We start from the raw sequence: 16,946 nt of genomic DNA, 5'->3' as shown, positions 1-16,946 counted from the left end.
AACATAGGAGAGGCGCCCTCAACACCAAGGGAAAGCATGTGATGCTGGCACTAGTGATAAAAGTATTTTAACAGTATACCTTTCATACTGTAACATTTCTCTAAAGAAAGGCTCAGGTCAGAAGGTCTTGGAATTTTCCAGATCTTCAGGTGGATCCGTATACCAAAACAAGTAACTCCCCTAAAAGCTCAACCTCTAATACATCAAAACTCTACTTATACCTCAAACAGGAGCCAAGAATGAGGGAAATTCAGAGATGACTGATGCAGAAATCCAAGTGAGAAAAGTCTGGACTCACTCGACAAACAGATCATACACAAAAGAGCAAAAGAATAAACCTGAAAGGAAAAAAATATCTTCAACTAATGTGAAATAAATATTAATGTTGGCGTTGCCAATTCTTTTTTTTTTTTTAATAAATTTACTTATTTTATTTATTTTTGGCTGCGTTGGGTCTTCTTTGCTGCACGCAGGCTTTCTCTAGTTGGGGTAAGCGGGGGCTACCCTTCGTTGCAGTGCGCGGGCTTCTCGTTGCGGAGCATGGGCTCTAGGTGTGTGGGCTCAGTAGTTGTGGCTCGCGGGCTCTAGAGCGCAGGCTTAGTAGTTGTGGTGCACCCACTTAGCTGCTCTGCGGCATGTGGGATCTTCCTGGACCAGGTCTCGAATCCGTGTCCCCTGCATTGGCAGGCAGATTCTTTTTTTTTTTTTTTTTTGCGGTACGCGGGCCTCTCACTGCTGTGGCCTCTCCCGTTGTGGAGCACAGGCTCCGGAGGCGCAGGCTCAGTGGCCATGGCTCACGGGCCCAGCTGCTCTGCGGCATGTGGGATCTTCCCGGACCGGGGCACGAACCCATGTCCCCTGCATCGGCAGGCGGGCTCTCAACCACTGTGCCACCAGGGAAGCCCGGCAGGCGGATTCTTAACCACTGTGCCACCAGGGAAGCCCCCAATTCTTTATTAGAAGTTTCCAATTCCCGTTTTAGTGAATAGAGAACTGACACATAATCTCATCCAATGTTTCTAGAACACATCCTGTACCCTCCCGTCAGCCACCTTTGAGGTACCATGAGCTCTTTTGGTAACAGCCAGTGCTCAGCCAGTATAAAGCAAAAAGCCCCAAAGCTGGCTTTATTTCATTGCTAAGCAGTGTTGCTACCCCGTCACCACTGCTTGCTACTGGGCTTGGGTGGGCTCTGCTCAGGGGGCACGGGAGGGAAACTTGAGGGATCCTGACTATCCTGGATGAAGAACGTCTTAGGGGAGCAAGAGAGTATCCCGGTGGATAAGACGAAATACCAGTAACAATTACAGGACTTCTTAGAAAAGAGATCTGTGGAAAACAGCTAAGTTACCTTCTAAATTGATCAGTGGTTCATGACCAATTTCTTGGTCCAAAGAGTTTGAAACATCCAAATAATAGTTGTGCATCTTGGTTTGATGGGGGGGGGGGGGGGCGGGGAAGGAAATAAAAATCTGTTCTCCCATCCAAGCCTTTTCTTGAGTGATTCTCTAATCGACATCCGGGCTGAACAGGCACAGGGAACGCTGAAGCATAACCCCGTCATTAGTGAGTAAATCTCACTGAATTCAGGCTAAAGCACCTGACTTCTCATTTTGTAAAATATGTGCTACCAGATCTTGCCAAGACGTTTATGGCTCATTCTTGCAACTCAAGGAGGGAATGCATGCGACAAACAGGCCATAAGAAGCGGCCCCACCACTTCATCGCGTAGCCTCCCTGGTTAACTTGCCTGGGCTAGGCTTGCCCACGCAGCTCTGCGAGGAGCTCTCTGGCCAGTTTTCTCGACCTAGGGGCTTCCACACAAAGATGGTCCCATCTGTACAAGGTCTGGTCCAGAAAGCCAATAATCTCGTGCATTATTGCATCAGTCTGAGCCATCTGCAATGAGGACAGAAGAAAGAGAAGGCAAATTAAAACACTTTCCAGACAGATTCATCTCTTCGTCCAGTGGACCAGCTGTAACCATCCTGTCCCCCAAAAGCACCTGCATTCCTATCAGCTCCAAAGGGCTCTTGTTTTGTCTTCAAGGTGATTAGCAAAACGAATGTGTTCTCAGAGGTGGGCCATCTAGTGAGCAGAGCCACTTCCTAATGCTGGCCCTCTCAGACCCACAACGGCTACAGACAAATGCTGTTTCTTGGAACACCCATCACGAGCTTTGGGGTTATTTGCCGTGGGGAGCAGAGGCCAATGAGCATGCTGTGGCTTGACTTCCTGCAAAAGGCTTGCACTACTATGAGAACTGGAAAATGCTGAAAAGAGAGTGCCACCTGTTCTTACACAAACAGCTTTATAAATGGCATTCTTGGGCTGGCGGCAGGCCCACTTGTTTGTTAATAGGCACCCAAGGTTTTAACACTTGATTCTTAAGGGAAGCAGGAAACACAGGAACTGTCAGTTCTGCTAAATACAGCCTTAGCTGTTGGTACCCATAAAGGGAGGATAAGAATCTAACGATTTATCTGCGTGGAGAATTTACTGTGATTTTTTTTTAGACACAAGCATATTGAGAACCTCTGTTTTTGAGAGCAGTCCACATATTCATTTCTTTTTTCTTTTAAATATGGAACGCCTCAGGAATTTGCATGTCATCCTTGCACAGGGGCCATGCGAATCGTCTCTGTGTCCTTCCAATTTTAGTCTATGTGCTGCCAAAGTGAGTACCACATGTTCGTTTTTCATGTGTGAATCAAATATTTAAGTAGCCTGAGTAGCCCAAGGTCAGCTCCTCCTCTGTGTTCACACTGGCCCTTCTGGTAGGGTGACCAGCCGCCCTGGTCCACCCGGGACTCTCCTAGGGCCCAGGACAGCCTTTAATCCCAGGCCACCCCTGGCCATGAGTCAAGGCAGACTCTCACTGCAGCACGGATACTAAGTGAGTGGCAGCGGGGGAAGCCCTGGGCCCCCTGGACAGCTACTGGCAGTGGCCCAAGCTGAGAGGGCTCTCCTGGGGGCAGGGGGGGCAGGCTGCCAGCCTGGGTGGGGTTCACCGGGGCTCTTGGTGTCCACAGAATCCTCTCTTGGTTTTCCTCAGAAGTCACAGATGCTGTAGATGACTTTACGGATGAAACAACATGAGCTTCCCTGGGACGCCTTAGAAGAGTTAGTTTAGTACCTCAGACCCGAGTGGGGGAAGACTGCCTCCCGCTCCAGTGCCCAGGGACCGTGGGGGCTCCTCGGAGCCGGACGCGGGGCAGCGGTGCCATCGCTGGCCCTCTCTACAAGCCACCTCGATGCCCATGTTCCACTTTGTCTCCGGTCACATACAAACCCCGCCTCACTGCCACTGAGGGAGGGGAAGCCGCGTCCTGCAGGGCTCAGCTGAGGGCATCCTTGTGGAGGTCAAATTCATCTTGAGCTCAACAATTATAGAACTGAACTCTATATTTCAGATTCTGGCTAACTTTTGGCTGTTACTGCTATGGTCCAGCAACAGAAGACAGAAGGAGAGGGAGAGAGAAACGTGAACTCAGGGCAGGACGAGGGGCAGCAGGAATCCGGGCACCAGCCACGCTGCTAGCGCCTCATCCTCCTCATCGAGGCTCAAGGAGGAGAGAGCGGAGCTGGTAAAGCAGGAACAGGGCAGAGAAGCAGAACAAGGGGTGGGAAGGGCGGGGGTTCCGATGAAGGGATTCAGTGGAGACTCAGAAGCTGAGCCCTGGGGCCCGTGCGGGAGCCTGAGGAAGTGGGGGAGCGTGCTGTGGCCGAGGTTGGGGTGTGAGGCCAGGAGAGGAGGAAGGTGAGCCGATGGCACAAGGGGCAGCTCAGAGGAGGATCGAAGGCTGCAAAGACAGGGCTCAGACGCACAGCCTATAGCGAGCACGGCTCTCCAGAGCTGAGGGCAAGACAAGAGGGCCAAGACCAGGACCCGGGCCCGGAAGCTGGCCCTGCTCCCACCTCTCTGAGTTCACATCAAAGCCAGGCCAGGGCTAGGGTCCTGAGGGTGGTGATGCCAAAGCCCCTCAAAGAGAAAGGCCGTCCACCTGCTCCTGGCCAAGCAGACCGGCCCAGGGCTCTTCCCAGGCTCAGGCTGCCCACAGAGGGAGGCACCAAGGAGCCCACGAGGGGCTGGCACTGGGTGGACCCCTTCCACCTGTCCTGCTGTAGCTGCTCTTGCCGGGCTGCCTTCAACCGATCGTGTGGCCACTGCAGGAAAGCTTCGAGTGAGGAAGGCCGGTATGTTTGTTAGTTGAAACAGTTGCTGAACATCTGCAAGGACGGCACCCAGGAGGCGCTCTCAGCTGTGACGGGCTCCAAGGTGCCCGGGAGGCCAGCACCCACCTCCTAAGGAGCCGGTGCGGGAAGAGAAAACACCGAGCTTCATCCTTTAGTTAATCTTTTTTGCAGCTGAGCTGACTTCTGAACGTGAATGAAGGCGCCGGGTTGCCCCAGGCTCAGGTGTGGACCAGCAGTGCTGATGCGTGGCTGGAGGTGAGCTGTTCTGTGGCGATGGGGCTCCAGCATCGGCGGCAACCCTGAGCTTGGTGACACGACCAGCTCCTGAGCCCCAGCAGCCAGTCTGTGGGTGAGACCTGAGGGCGGTCCGTTGTGAACCTGGACTGTCTCCCCAGAATGGAGGGAAATGTGACTGCAATACAGAAGCAGAGACCTGCGTGTCTCTGAGGAGCTGTCTCTGGGTTACGTTCTCTCACACCCTACGTGCCGGGCCGGCCGTGATCTCCTTGGCCTGCTCTCCATTCCCAGGGTGACAGGACACTAGAGGAGCAGGAGGGTGCAGGCTCAGGGAGGAGGGGCGGCCGGGTCTGAGCAGGCTCCACGGGCTGAGGCCCCTCCCACAGGTGTCCAGGGCCTGGGCGGGAAGTCAGAGGTCAGGCAACAAAAATGCCACCAGCACCTGCATGATTCAGAAGTGTCTGCCTTTGACTTTTAAAATAACTTTCAATTTTAGAACAGTTTTATAGTTTGACCCAAAAGAAAATACTGAGAAATCCCATATCCCCTACACTCAGTTTTCCTGTTAACATCTTACATTAGTATAGTACATTTGTCAGAATTAATGAACCGATATTAATATGTTTTATTAACCTTATCTTTAGGTCAGACTTTTCCTCAGTTTTTCCCTAACGTCCTTCTTCTGTTCCAGGATTCCATCCAAGACACCACATTACATTTAGTCATCATCCCTCCTTAGGCTCTTCTTGGCTGTGACAGTTTCTCAGACTTTCCTGTTTTTGATGACCTTGACAGTCTTAAGGAGGACTGGTCAGGTATTTTTGTCAAATGTCCTTCAACTGGGGTTTTTGTCAGTTTGGGGTAGGAAGGCCACAGAAGTAAAGTGCATGTTCATCGCTTCATATCAACGTGACTTATCCCTGCTGATGCTGACCTTGATCACCTGGCTGAGGTAGTGGCTGAAAAGTGACTATTATAATTTACACTTGGCCAGAGAAAAAGTTGGTTGATACCAAGTTCTACAGATATGAGGACATTATTTAACTCTCACCTGTGTAGTTCCCCACCTCACCCCACCTCAAATGGATTTGGAGGTGAGATGTGCACTTTATAAAAGCACACGATAGGTCATTGTGCTGGGGCGGGCCCTGAGGAGATGGCACCCAGCAGGTGACAAGCAAGTCCTCCTCTGCTCTCGGCCACACCCAGGCTCTGGGAGGTCTTCTGTCTGAGCCCGAGAGGGCGGACACACAGGCTGGCCGCGTGGTCTGCCCACCCCACACACGGTGTTCTCCTAGGAGCAAGGAGAACCTTGTGGGCACTGGTTGCTGGGGTTCTTGGCAGTCCCACTGGTCACTGGGACTTTCTTCACGTTCACATTCAAACAGAGCCTGCCCTGGAGGGGAGTGGGAGGGGGTCTCTGGGTACTGGGAACATTCCTATCTTGATGTGGTTGCTGGCTGCATGGGTGTTTTTGGTTTGCAAAAATTCATCAAGCTATACCTTTCTGTATATACCTTATATGACAATAAAAAGTAAAAACAAAAACAGAAAAAAACCTAACTCCAAGAACCAGCACATTGTGGTTTTTTTGGGTTTTTTTGTTTTTTTTTTTGAGATGAGCTCATAACATAAAATTTGCTATTTTAATCATTTTTGTGTGTACAATTCAGCGGCATCAAGTACATTCACAATGCTGTACAACCACCACTGCTGTCCATTTCTAAAACTTTTTCATTATCCCAAACAGGAACTCTGCACCACTCCCCAGCCCCTAATAACCTCTATTCTACTTTCTGTCTTGTTTTCCATTTTGTTTGGCTTGGTTTACAGTGTATGTCCTAGTGGGTATGGAGCGGTACCTCACTGTGGTTTTGATTGCATTTCCCTAAGAGCTAATGATGTTGAACATTTTATTCATATGCTTATTGTCCATTTGTACATCTTCTTTGGAGAGATGTCTAAATTCACTGCCAGTTTTTGAACTGGGTTGTTTTACTGTTGTTGAGCTGTACAAATTCCTTTTATAGTCTAAACACTAAACATTAAACCCCTATCAGATACGTGATTTCCAAATATTTCCAAGTATAAATTCAAAATTTTTCTCCCATTTCAAGATTTGTCTTTTCACCTTCTAGAGAGTGTCCTTCGATTTGCAAAGCTTTTTATTTTGATGAAATCCAATGTATTTTTTCTTTTGTTGCCTGTGCTTTTAGTGTCATTATTCAAGTAATCATTGCTGAGTCCCATGCCATAAGGGGTGCCACATTTGACTTGGACCGTAAAGAACCCCTCAGGTCAGCTGGGCTTCCAGAAGGAGCTCTTTGTAATTAGCAAACTTTTTAAAAAATTAACACATGAAATTCTTTGAGCCACTGCAGTGACCATATTCTCACTGAAGGCTTGTTTCTCTTCACGAGGAGGAAGAGTCATGGACTGTAACTGAAAGACGACAGCCTGGGGAGACAGGAGGTGAGCTTTCACCGTGGGCCCTGGCAGTGAGCTGTGTGACCTGGGAGAAGTGCGCTCCCTTGTCTGAGCCTCCCTTCCCTCTCCTGTGCCATGCCGGTGTCGCATAGGGCAGGCTCTGGGTCTGGCCCAGCTGTCCCCTCCCGGCCTGTCCAGCCACGTTTGGACAGCATCTTGGTACCCACACTCTTCAAAGGCTGGGTCCTTGGGTGATAACCCACCTTTTCCCTGGGATGAGAATGAGAACCAGGGTGCCAGGAAAGGGGAGACTTACGAGCGTGATGACTTCCCGGGCAATCGCGTGGCCTCCGGGAGCCCAGAGCAGGAAGTTCAGGAGGAGGCGCCTGATCAGCTGCTGACAGGCAGGCGGTCTGGGAGCTCCCTCCCCGCCCTCTCCAGCTGCCGCCTGCAGGTCCCTGGCCGAGAGGATGGGACTCCTGAGCAGCTTCATGAGGCGGCTGAGCACGGCCTTCACCTCCACCTGGGAAGTACAATTTCAAAGGGAAGAGATTAGGGAAGAGTCGGGACACGCAGGTTGTAGGATGACTCAGTTCTTTGAAGCAACCCCCAGAAACGGGAGAGGACTGGCGCCCGGGGGAGGGCAGGTGGGGCGGACCATGTCAGAGTTTACACACTGCTCCACACAAACCCAAATGCGCGTAATGGAAATTTCTTGACTTTCTTTCGTCCTGCTCACTAAGCAGCCAGGGCATCATGCCAGGAATCGACCTTTTTTTTGTATGAAAGGAAATGGAGAAAAGTCCTCAGCAGAATGTAGTCAGATTTTTATATTGTGGGAAAAAGAACAAAAGGCTCCTTGAAGACTTGTTCACTATCACAGCCACAGGTCAATTAAAGCCCAGTGCTCGGACCTCCGCTGAGCCAACGTGCTGATAAGAAGGAGGTTGGCCTTTTTGCCACCTTCGGCGGGGAGGAGGCGCGTGCATGCACACACACACACGCACACACACACACACACACACACACACGTACCACACTGGTTTGGTTAGACACTGGGACACTGTTCATACATGTTGAAAGCTCAAGCAGAGGTCACAAGTCTGTGGAATCCACATAGTAATAGTGGCTGTTACAGGTCTGTGGGTTGTTTTTGCATAAAAAATATTTATTTCATGCTGAGATTTCTGTTTGCTCTAAGAATGGTACATCAAGTTGTGACTTGGAAAACCGTAAAAACTGAAAGCTGTAGATCCAAAATGCCACATGGAACTCATGAAGAGCTGTGTTCCCTCATTTTCAGAAGAATACTTAGGCCTACTCTGAAAATTCCCATGACCGATTTTATGGATTTTGTGTGAGTCGTTTTTTTCCCTGGAAGTTAGGGCTTCATTCAATGAAATCTGTCATAAGCTCCAGTACACTAGCAGTGCTGTGTGAGCGACTCCAATCACAAGGCAAGACCGTGAGAAACTGCACCCCAGGGCCCTTCCATGCAGGAGGGCGGTGCCCCTCACCCCCTCTTCTCTTGCCCGGGACCACCCTGCCCTCGTCTGACAGCGTCTACGGGGGCCCACGGCTGTCCTGCGTCTAGGCAGGTCTGCAAAAATCTCAGGGCTTAGGAAGCAATGCCTCCATATCCATTTTCTTCCTGACTGGCATTTGATTTTCTCCTCTCGTCCAATATTCCCTGAGGTTTGTCTTCTTCCTTACTCTTTCACTCCAGGCCGTCTTTCCCTTCAAATACCTTCCTCACATGCCCAAAACTTTAATGCTTTCTAAAAATCTTTTCAAGAGAAAAATATAAGCTTTCTTTTCTAAGTATTAATTTTTATCCTGCATTATGAAAATTTATATATGCTCACTGTAAAACATTTAAAAAAGTAAAAAGAAAAAGAATCAAAGTGACTATAACTCCACTATCCAAAGAGACTCGTTGAAAGTGAGGTTTACATCCTTATCATCTTTTTTCTATGCATTGTGAACACAGCACTCACTATACATGAGGTATTCTAGTTTTCACAGTTCACTCTAAGCAATTTACCATTATCGATAGCACATTTGCTTTGATAACATGATTTTTCATGGTAGAATGCTATTCTGTGGTTGTAATACACCACAATTTATTTAGCCGATATCCTTACTGTTGAAATATAGGCCATTTTCAGTTATTGCAGTTACAAGCAATGCTGCAATGATCTCGTACATAAATCTTTCTATGGCTCTCTAACTACTTCCTTAGGATAATTCCTAGAAGTAGAATGACAGGGTTAAAGAGTGTGAACCCTCACCTAATTCTTAAGAGTATACAAACATAGTTGTTTTTTATCATGATTTAATTCAAAGTCAGCAAAAGGAGATGAACACTGGCTGGCAGAGAACATGGTTTGCAGAGTGGAGCGGTCTCTGAGCCGGCTGTACGCGTCTCAGGCAGGAACGGCTGCTCTTTGCCCCACCCCCTCCCAATCCTGCACCTCAAGGATGCCCAGCAGAGGTGACGGTTCCAGTCACAGAACGCTGCTGCGTACAGTCCGGTACCGTGATTTAATTATGCCTTTCAAGGCAAAGGCACAGATATTGTCAAGCTCAGTCAAATCTTACAATAATCATGCTTTCAAAGACAGTTCACAGTTTGTCAAGTCATCCAACAGACCATCAAAGGTCAGGAGAGCGAGAAGTATGCACTACTAGTTAAACTAGGAAAACTGGGCCCCATTTGCTCCCCGGGATGCCACACAAACTGGTGCCTCAGGTTGAGCACCGAGAAGGAAGAGGAAGGAAACACACGTACTGGCACTAAACTACTGAGTGAGCTAATCTGTTTTTATCCAGGCTGCAAAGCACCCCCTGAGTAAGAACTAGGCATAAGTTTTATTTAAAAAAAAAAAAAAAAAAAAAAAAGGACCAACTTAACTAGTAGAAAGATAGGCCAATGCAGAACTCTCTAGAAAATAAACCTTATTGGACAATTTATTTCTCTACACTTCAAAAGTAATCTGTCAGCTTCTATGATAGATTTGGAATTTAACATATAACCTACCAAGTTAGCTTATACAGAATCAAATATAAAGTATATAAAAAGGCTTCAGAAATCATTAGTGCTTCATACATTTAAATTATTAAAATTAAGATACTGAAAAATTAGGATTCTCTTCAATTAGTTTAATGTGATATTTTAAAAGGGAAAAATAGGCTTTCTTTTTAATCAGATAGCAATTCTGAGATACATGTTAATTTCTAAAAAAAAATGTTCTATTTTTGATCCAAAATCATCACCAAATTTCAACTTTTTAAAATTCCAACTCTTTTCTTTCTCCTGCCATATAACATGCTTTTAAACAAGTAAAATATACAGCCATATCTGAACTAGTCTCTGTTTTGTTCAAACAGAAAACATCAAGCAAATAGGAGCACTGCTCTCTACATAAAGAAACCTGCTCCCTTTAATTATTAAAATCAGCAAAAAGCGCTGGCAGTTGAACTTTTAAAAACCAGCAAATAAATGTTTGTAAGGAAGGTGCAAATGCCTTTAATCAAAACATTGCTCCTGTTAATATTATATTCCACACAAAATAACAACTGTCTCTGCCACAGACAGCTAGCCACTCCTGTACTTTGCTGCTCTGTTATTTAGGAAATGACCAAGTCCTTTTTCAGAAACTAAGTGGTTAATATCATGTGATTACTTTTCTAAGAGTTCTAAACAAAGCCGGTTCTGTGAGGATCTATTGACTGATCCAAGAAAGGAGTTAAGTCAAGACGGAAGCAGACAGTGCCAGGCCACTGATCAGAAAGAGGACGATGCTCCTCAGAAGAGGGGTCAGACCCTGCATGGCATCCCCTGGAGGGAGCGGCCCCAGGGCCAGGCACGCCCGTGAAGCATGACAGAGTGGCAGTGACCAAGAAGAGATAAGATGACCCAGGGATGGAAGGGCTGCACCTCATCTCCTGGGTGCCTCCCAGGACAGCAGGCAGCGCCTGGCCTCCAGTCCACTCCTGAGGGCAGGAAAACACCTCGACCCCAGGCCCAGCTCCCACTCACTCGTCCAGGCGGATGTCTGCATGTACCTGCTGAGGTGCCTGGGGGTCAGTGAAAGCCACACCCACTGCAGGGCCCCTTCCAGCCCCTGAGAGACTGATTCTGAGGCCGCACACCATAGGCCTGGCCACCCACCATGGTCTGTACTCTCTGCTGATGCCCAGCTCCTGGACCGCAGCTGAAAGCCAGGAGCCACAGCAGGGCCTCTGGAGCTTCAGCCTCAGCCTCCGACGTCAGTAACTGCTCAGCCGCCATGTCAGCCCATCCTCCAAAGTGAACGAACAAAAACCAGCTCTCAAAGGGGCCTCCGTAGGACCTGGAACAGAACCAGAACACATGGCAGCCGGGCAACTTGATTGCTTTTTCCTTTAGGTTCTTAAAGCAACTTGTGTTTGTGAATGGTTGGCTTCAATTGTTCTTATCCACTGAAGTACAACTTGCAAGGAATACGAGTTAGCCTCAGAAAAAGAGCTCACAATGCCGCCCTGAACCTGTCACAGGACTTTCAATGGCATGCCTCTCAAAACCTCATGTGCCCTGAGGACCTCAGACATTTAAATCTTTAAATCAAGGTCATGCAGGGACACTGAGTGCAAACAGGCCTTCGAGAAAGGAAGGTTTTGGCCCATGATCATCAAGAACGACGCAAGATGAGAACCTGCAGGCCCACGGCTCTGCCTTCTGCGTGGCCTGCACAGCCGGGCTGCTGTGGAGAGTGGGGCCCCTCAGCCACCAGGCAGCCGCCCAGGTAGCCCCAAGCAAGAAACGAGGGGGCTCCCTGGGGTCCAGACGGAGACCAGAGAAGGGACACAGGCCGAAACACGTGCTATTCCTTTTCTCACAAGACAAAAGCTTCTGGTCAGTATTTTGGCAATTATGAATTTTTAATGAGCTGTATATTGTACTCTTTCCTGGCATCAAGTATACATCAATGCTGAAAAGTTAAAGCTTTTGTGAAGCTATCCTTTTGTCACACAGGGAACCGGGAGTGGCAATAAAGGGTAGGCTCTGCTTAAGGTAAGGACCCACTAATTTTGCATAGTGACAGTCCTAGCAGTTTAACATCTCCCCTGGGAGAAATGGAGCAGGACTGGCCTGAGATTAGCATAGAGCAGAACTTTCCTTCTGAACTGGGGAAGCTCCTAGAACAGGAAAGCTCTGAGCCCCTCTGCAGCGCTCCGTCTTTGCTGGATCTGGGTGCGTGGTCCCCTGCTTGGCCCGTGGAATCCCCAAGCCAGCGCTGTTCCCACCTCTCCTAGTCACTGCTCTCCTCCTGTTCAAGTCCTCCCCGAAAACAAGTTCTGAAATCTAACTTGCAAAACAATGACAGAAAAGGAAGGAGGAGGAGCACCAGTCTTACTCCCTTGTCCCCACAACAGGGAGAGCTGATGCTCCAGGGGCCACATGAGCAGTGGGCTGGGTTATGTCTCAGAAGCAAGGAACCAGCTCCACAGGGTCTCCTTCCTGCAGGCCTCATGGACGAGTGAGCTGAGCAAGGGCTCCCCCATGCTCGCTGCCCCCACATGGGCATCCCTCCTGGATCACGGCTCAAGGCCTGGTCATTCTGCCTCTCTTCCTCTAGCAGCCGAGTGTGCAATGCAGTCCCATGGGGCTGGCTGAGAAGGTGCCTAAGGCTGCTCACAGAGCCCTCCCCGCGGGTGGCCCTGAAGCCTAGTTGAGGCAGATCTGGGTTAGGCAGGAGCCCTAAGAGGTTTGGGGTCTAGGCCCTGCTCTTCAACAGAGACAGCCAGAAGGGGTGTGTATGGGGCTGCCAGGGTATGGCAGGTCATTAATATGGCCAATCCTCTGATCCCCACTTGGCTGACAGTTCTGTCTGTCTCCTCTGCTGGTAAGAGTTTGGGGGCAGGGTCGGGGAGGGAGGCTGTGTAAGTGAGTAACTGGCACCCAAACCTGCATCAGTGATGATGAACAGAAGAGCACCAGCCATAATATGTGATGGCTCAGTAATGAGATTATAGAGAATTTCAAGAAGGAAAAGTGGCAACAAATAAAGACAGTATCAGTAGGCTAGTATAGACAATGAATAAGATATGTATACTCTAAAAGCAAAGAAGTTAAGAGGAAGTCGAAGGGTACTATGTTACAAAGAACTTAGCAAAGCCTAAATGTGAATGCTTCTAGGGAAATAACACATATAAGAGGGTACCTAATATCATAATGTTAGAAATTACTTTATGTTAGAATGGATTTTCTAATTTTAGACAAATATTTATTACAAGGAGGAGGAAAAGAAACATTTCATCCTACTGTGCAAGAGAAGTTTAGAATTTCCTTCCCTAGAGAGGTAGAGAAGGGCCCAGAGAGGTGCCCTTCTCCTTCTGCAGGCCAGGGGTTGCAGCATGTGAGCACTGCTTTTTTCCTAAGGTCTATTATTTTTATTGTTATGCTTGTACATTTCAAAGCCTAACACTAGCCATTACTCAGAACAGTTGCTATGCCAGGTATTTACACATGCAGCCTATTTATTCTGAGCTGCTCAAAGTGCTTCCTCCACTTCTTACTCAGCAGTGTGCTTACCTGTTTGGGGATGGAAACAGACCAATACAGCCATACCTCATTCTACTGCACTTCACAGGTAATTGTGTTTTTTCACAGACTGAAGGTCGTGGCAACCCTGCGTCGAGCAAGTCTATTGGCTTCATTTTTCCAACAGCATTTGCTCGCTTCCTGTCTGTGTACAATTTGGTGATTCTCACAATATTTCAAACTTTTCCATTATATTTGTCATGGTGATCTGTGATCAGTGACGTTCCTTGTTACTATTGTAATTGTTCTGGGGTGCCATGAACTGTGCCAATATACGATGATGAACTTAATCGATAAATGTGTGTGTTCTGACTGCCCTACCAATTGTCCGTTTTCTCTCCTTCTCCTTGGGCCTCCGTAGGAGACACAACAATATTGAAATTAGGCCAGTTAGTAACCCTACAATGGCCTCTAACTGTTCAAGTGAAAGGAAGAGTGGCACGTCTCTTACTTTAAATCAGAAGCTAGAAATTATAAAGCTTGGTGAGGAAGGCATGTCTAAAGCTGAGATGCGCTGAAAGCTAAGCTTCTTGCGCCAAACAATTAGCCAAGGTGTGAATGCAAAGGAAATATTCTTGAAGGGAATTAAAAGTGCTACTACAGTGAACACATGAATGATAAGAAAGCAAAACAGTCATTGCTGATATGAAGAAAGTTGTAGTGGTCTGGATAGAAGATCAAATAAGCCACAACATTCTCTTAAGCCAAAGCCTAATCCAGATCAAGGCCCTAACTCTCTTCAATTCTGTGAGGGCTGAGAGAGGTAAGGAAGCTACAGAAGAAAAGTCTGAAGCTAGCACAGGTTGGCTCATGAGGTTTAAGGAAAGAAACCATCTCCATATGTAAAAGTGAAAGGTGAAGCAGCAAGTGCTGGTGTAGAAGCTGCAGCAAGTTATCTGGAAGATCTAGCAAGATAATTAATGAAGGTGGCTACATTAAACAACAGATTTTCAATGTAGACGAAATAGCTTTATATTGGAAGAAGATGGCATCTAGGACTTTCATAGCTGGAGAGGAGAAGTCAATGCCTGGCTTCAAAGCTTCAAAGGACAGACCAACTCTCTTGTTAGGGACAAATGTAGTTGGTGACTTTAGGTTGAAGTCAATTCTTATTTACCATTCTGAAAATCTTAGGGCCCTTTAAAACATCTACTGTGCCTGTGCTCTATTAATAGAACAACAAAGGCTGGATGACAGCACATCTGTTTACAATATGTTTTACTGAATATTTTATGCCCACCGCTGAGATCTACTGCTCAGAAAAAAAAATTCCTTTCAAAATATTACTGCTCATTGACAATGCACCTGTTCACCCAAGAGCTCTGATGGAGATGTACAGTGAGATTAATGTTGTTTTCATGCCTGCTAACACAACAGCCATTCTGCAGCCCATGAATCAAAGAGTCATTTCGACTTTCAACTCTTACTATTTAAGAAATACATTCCTCTGAGGGATCTGGGCAAAGTAAACTGAAAATCTTCTGGAAAGGATTCACCATTCTAGATGCCATTAAGCACATTTGTGACTCATGGGAAGAGGTCAAAATATCAACATTAACAGGAGTTTGGAAGAAGTTGATTCCAATCCTCATGGACGACTTTGAGGGGTTCAAGACTTCAGTGGAGGAAGTAACTGCAGATGCAGCAGAAACAGCAAGAGAACTAGAGTTAGAAGTGGAGCCTGAAGATGTGACTGAATTGCTGCAATCTCATGATAAAATTTTAATGGACGAGGAGTTGCTTCTTATGGATGAACAAAGAAAGTAGTTTCTTGAGACGAAACCTACTCCTGGTGAAGCTGCCGTGAGACTGTTGAAGTGACAACACAGGGTTTAGAGTATTACATAAACTTAGTTGATAAAGCAGTGACAGGGTTTGAAAGGAATGACTCCAATTTTGAAAGTAGTTCTGCTGTGGGTAAAATGCTATCAAACAGCATTGCATGCTACAGAGAAATCGTTTGTGAAAGGAAGAGTCAACTGATGTGATAAACTTCATATTGTCTTATTTTAAGAAACTTCCAAAGCCACCCCATACATAGCAACCACCACCATGATCAGTCAGCAGCATCAACGTTGAGGCAAGATCCTCTACCAGCAAAATGATTATGACTCACTGAAGGCTCGGACAATGGTTAGCAATTTTTAGTAATAAAGTATTTTTAAATTAAGGTATGTGCATTGTTTTTTTTAGACATAGTGCTATTGAACACTAAATAGACTGCAGGATAGTGTAAACATAACTTCTATAAGCACTGGGAAACCAAATAAGTCGTGTGACTCACTTTATTGCTGTGGTCTGGAACGAAGCCTGCAATATCTCTGAGGTATGCTTGTAATGCCTTCCCCTGTCAGGCCTGCTCAAGGGAAGATAAGGATCCAGAGCAAACGCGTGTGAAACAGACCTACGAGTCATCAGTGTTTGCTTACCCATGAGTTTGGTCTTCAACTACTTCTTTGAGCATTTCAGAGATATGTTTCAGTGCCTGGTGCCAAAGTCCCTGTGGGATATCTGTGGGTGGAGAGAGCCATCAGAGAGGAGCTGAAGAAAAGTCAAACCTACTAGGAATCATCGACAGCTAAGACCAGAAGAGGCCATTTGGAGGAAAGGCCTTAATTTTCCTGGTCCACAGAATCCGTACCACCGCTCTCATGCTGATCCCATCCAGAATCTATGTCCCTGGCCTGGGAAGAAAGACCTGTCAGTGTTACACAGAGCTAAACTCAAAGGCTCTTTTACTTGGGTACATGGGAGTGGACAGAGAGACTGCACAGGCAGCCCACCGTAGGGTTTACAAAGGCTATGTGGAAGATGCCCCAGGGTTTTTTCTTTTCTACTCACCTACCCCCCCCCATATCACTAGTAATCTGTGATTTCAACATACATGGAGATTATAATAAAATAATCAACAAGGAATTAGGAATGGGCTGCCCAACTGTTTTTCTACGATTGTGATGAATTTAGAATAAGATTTCAGGTGTATAGTTTTGTGTTTTTTTTTGCGGTATGCGGGCCTCTCACTGTTGTGGCCGCTCCCGTTGCGGAGCACAGGCTCCGGACGCGCAGGCCCAGCGGCCATGGCTCACGGGCCCAGCCGCTCCACGGCATGTGGGATCTTCCCGGACTGGGGCACGAACCCGTGTCCCCTACATCGGCAGGCGGACTCTCAACCATTTCGCCACCAGAGAAGCCCAGGTGTATAGTTTTTTTAAAAAAAACAAAGGTCAGAAAAAAATACATGGGTATCATACAGACAAATGTCTTTTCTTTAGTTAGTTTTTCTGGTTTCACAATTTTCCCATGGTCTTAAACACTTCTGACCATGTATGTATCTGTAGTTCTAAACAACATCTGAAAAAGGCTACCACATTTCCATGCAGTGACAGGTTCTATAATTAAATACACGAGAAAGATAATGTAAGTGATACAATAACCACTACTACCCCACAAATGTTAAAGAATCATAAATTATCTCTCTCCCTCTTCTGAACTCCCATAA

General features: G+C 47.1%; 2 protein-coding genes and 1 non-coding gene across 3 annotated transcripts in view; 1 reads left to right on the top strand and 2 right to left on the bottom strand.

Annotated features, from left to right (window-relative positions):
• The window catches only part of AOPEP (aminopeptidase O (putative)), a 370,704-nt gene extending 370,284 nt beyond the window's left edge, over positions 1-420 (top strand). Inside the window, exon 17 of the mRNA XM_027094269.1 lies at positions 231-420. The gene's annotated coding sequence lies outside the window, so the exon portion shown is untranslated. The remainder of the gene's footprint in view (positions 1-230) is intronic.
• A 488-nt stretch (positions 421-908) lies between these two features.
• The window catches only part of FANCC (FA complementation group C), a 260,779-nt gene continuing 244,741 nt past the window's right edge, over positions 909-16,946 (bottom strand). Inside the window, exons 13-16 of the mRNA XM_027094153.1 lie at positions 15,877-15,958; positions 11,036-11,216; positions 7,178-7,384; positions 909-1,899 (exon numbers count right to left, since the gene is read on the bottom strand). Coding sequence (XP_026949954.1) covers positions 1,756-1,899; positions 7,178-7,384; positions 11,036-11,216; positions 15,877-15,958 — 614 coding nt within the window. The 3' untranslated portion in view covers positions 909-1,755. The remainder of the gene's footprint in view (positions 1,900-7,177; positions 7,385-11,035; positions 11,217-15,876; positions 15,959-16,946) is intronic.
• LOC113613519 (U6 spliceosomal RNA) lies at positions 2,579-2,685 on the bottom strand. The gene has a single exon (XR_003430283.1). It is a non-coding gene; the product is annotated as a U6 spliceosomal RNA (small nuclear RNA).

This window comes from Aethalodelphis obliquidens, unplaced genomic scaffold (genome assembly GCF_003676395.1).
Source record: "Aethalodelphis obliquidens isolate GAN/ISIS:26980383/991018 unplaced genomic scaffold, ASM367639v1 scaffold88, whole genome shotgun sequence".
In the NCBI taxonomy this organism is placed as follows: Eukaryota; Metazoa; Chordata; class Mammalia; order Artiodactyla; family Delphinidae; genus Aethalodelphis; species Aethalodelphis obliquidens.
Note: the sequence above shows the minus strand (reverse complement) of the source record. Positions and strands in the feature narration are given on the sequence as shown.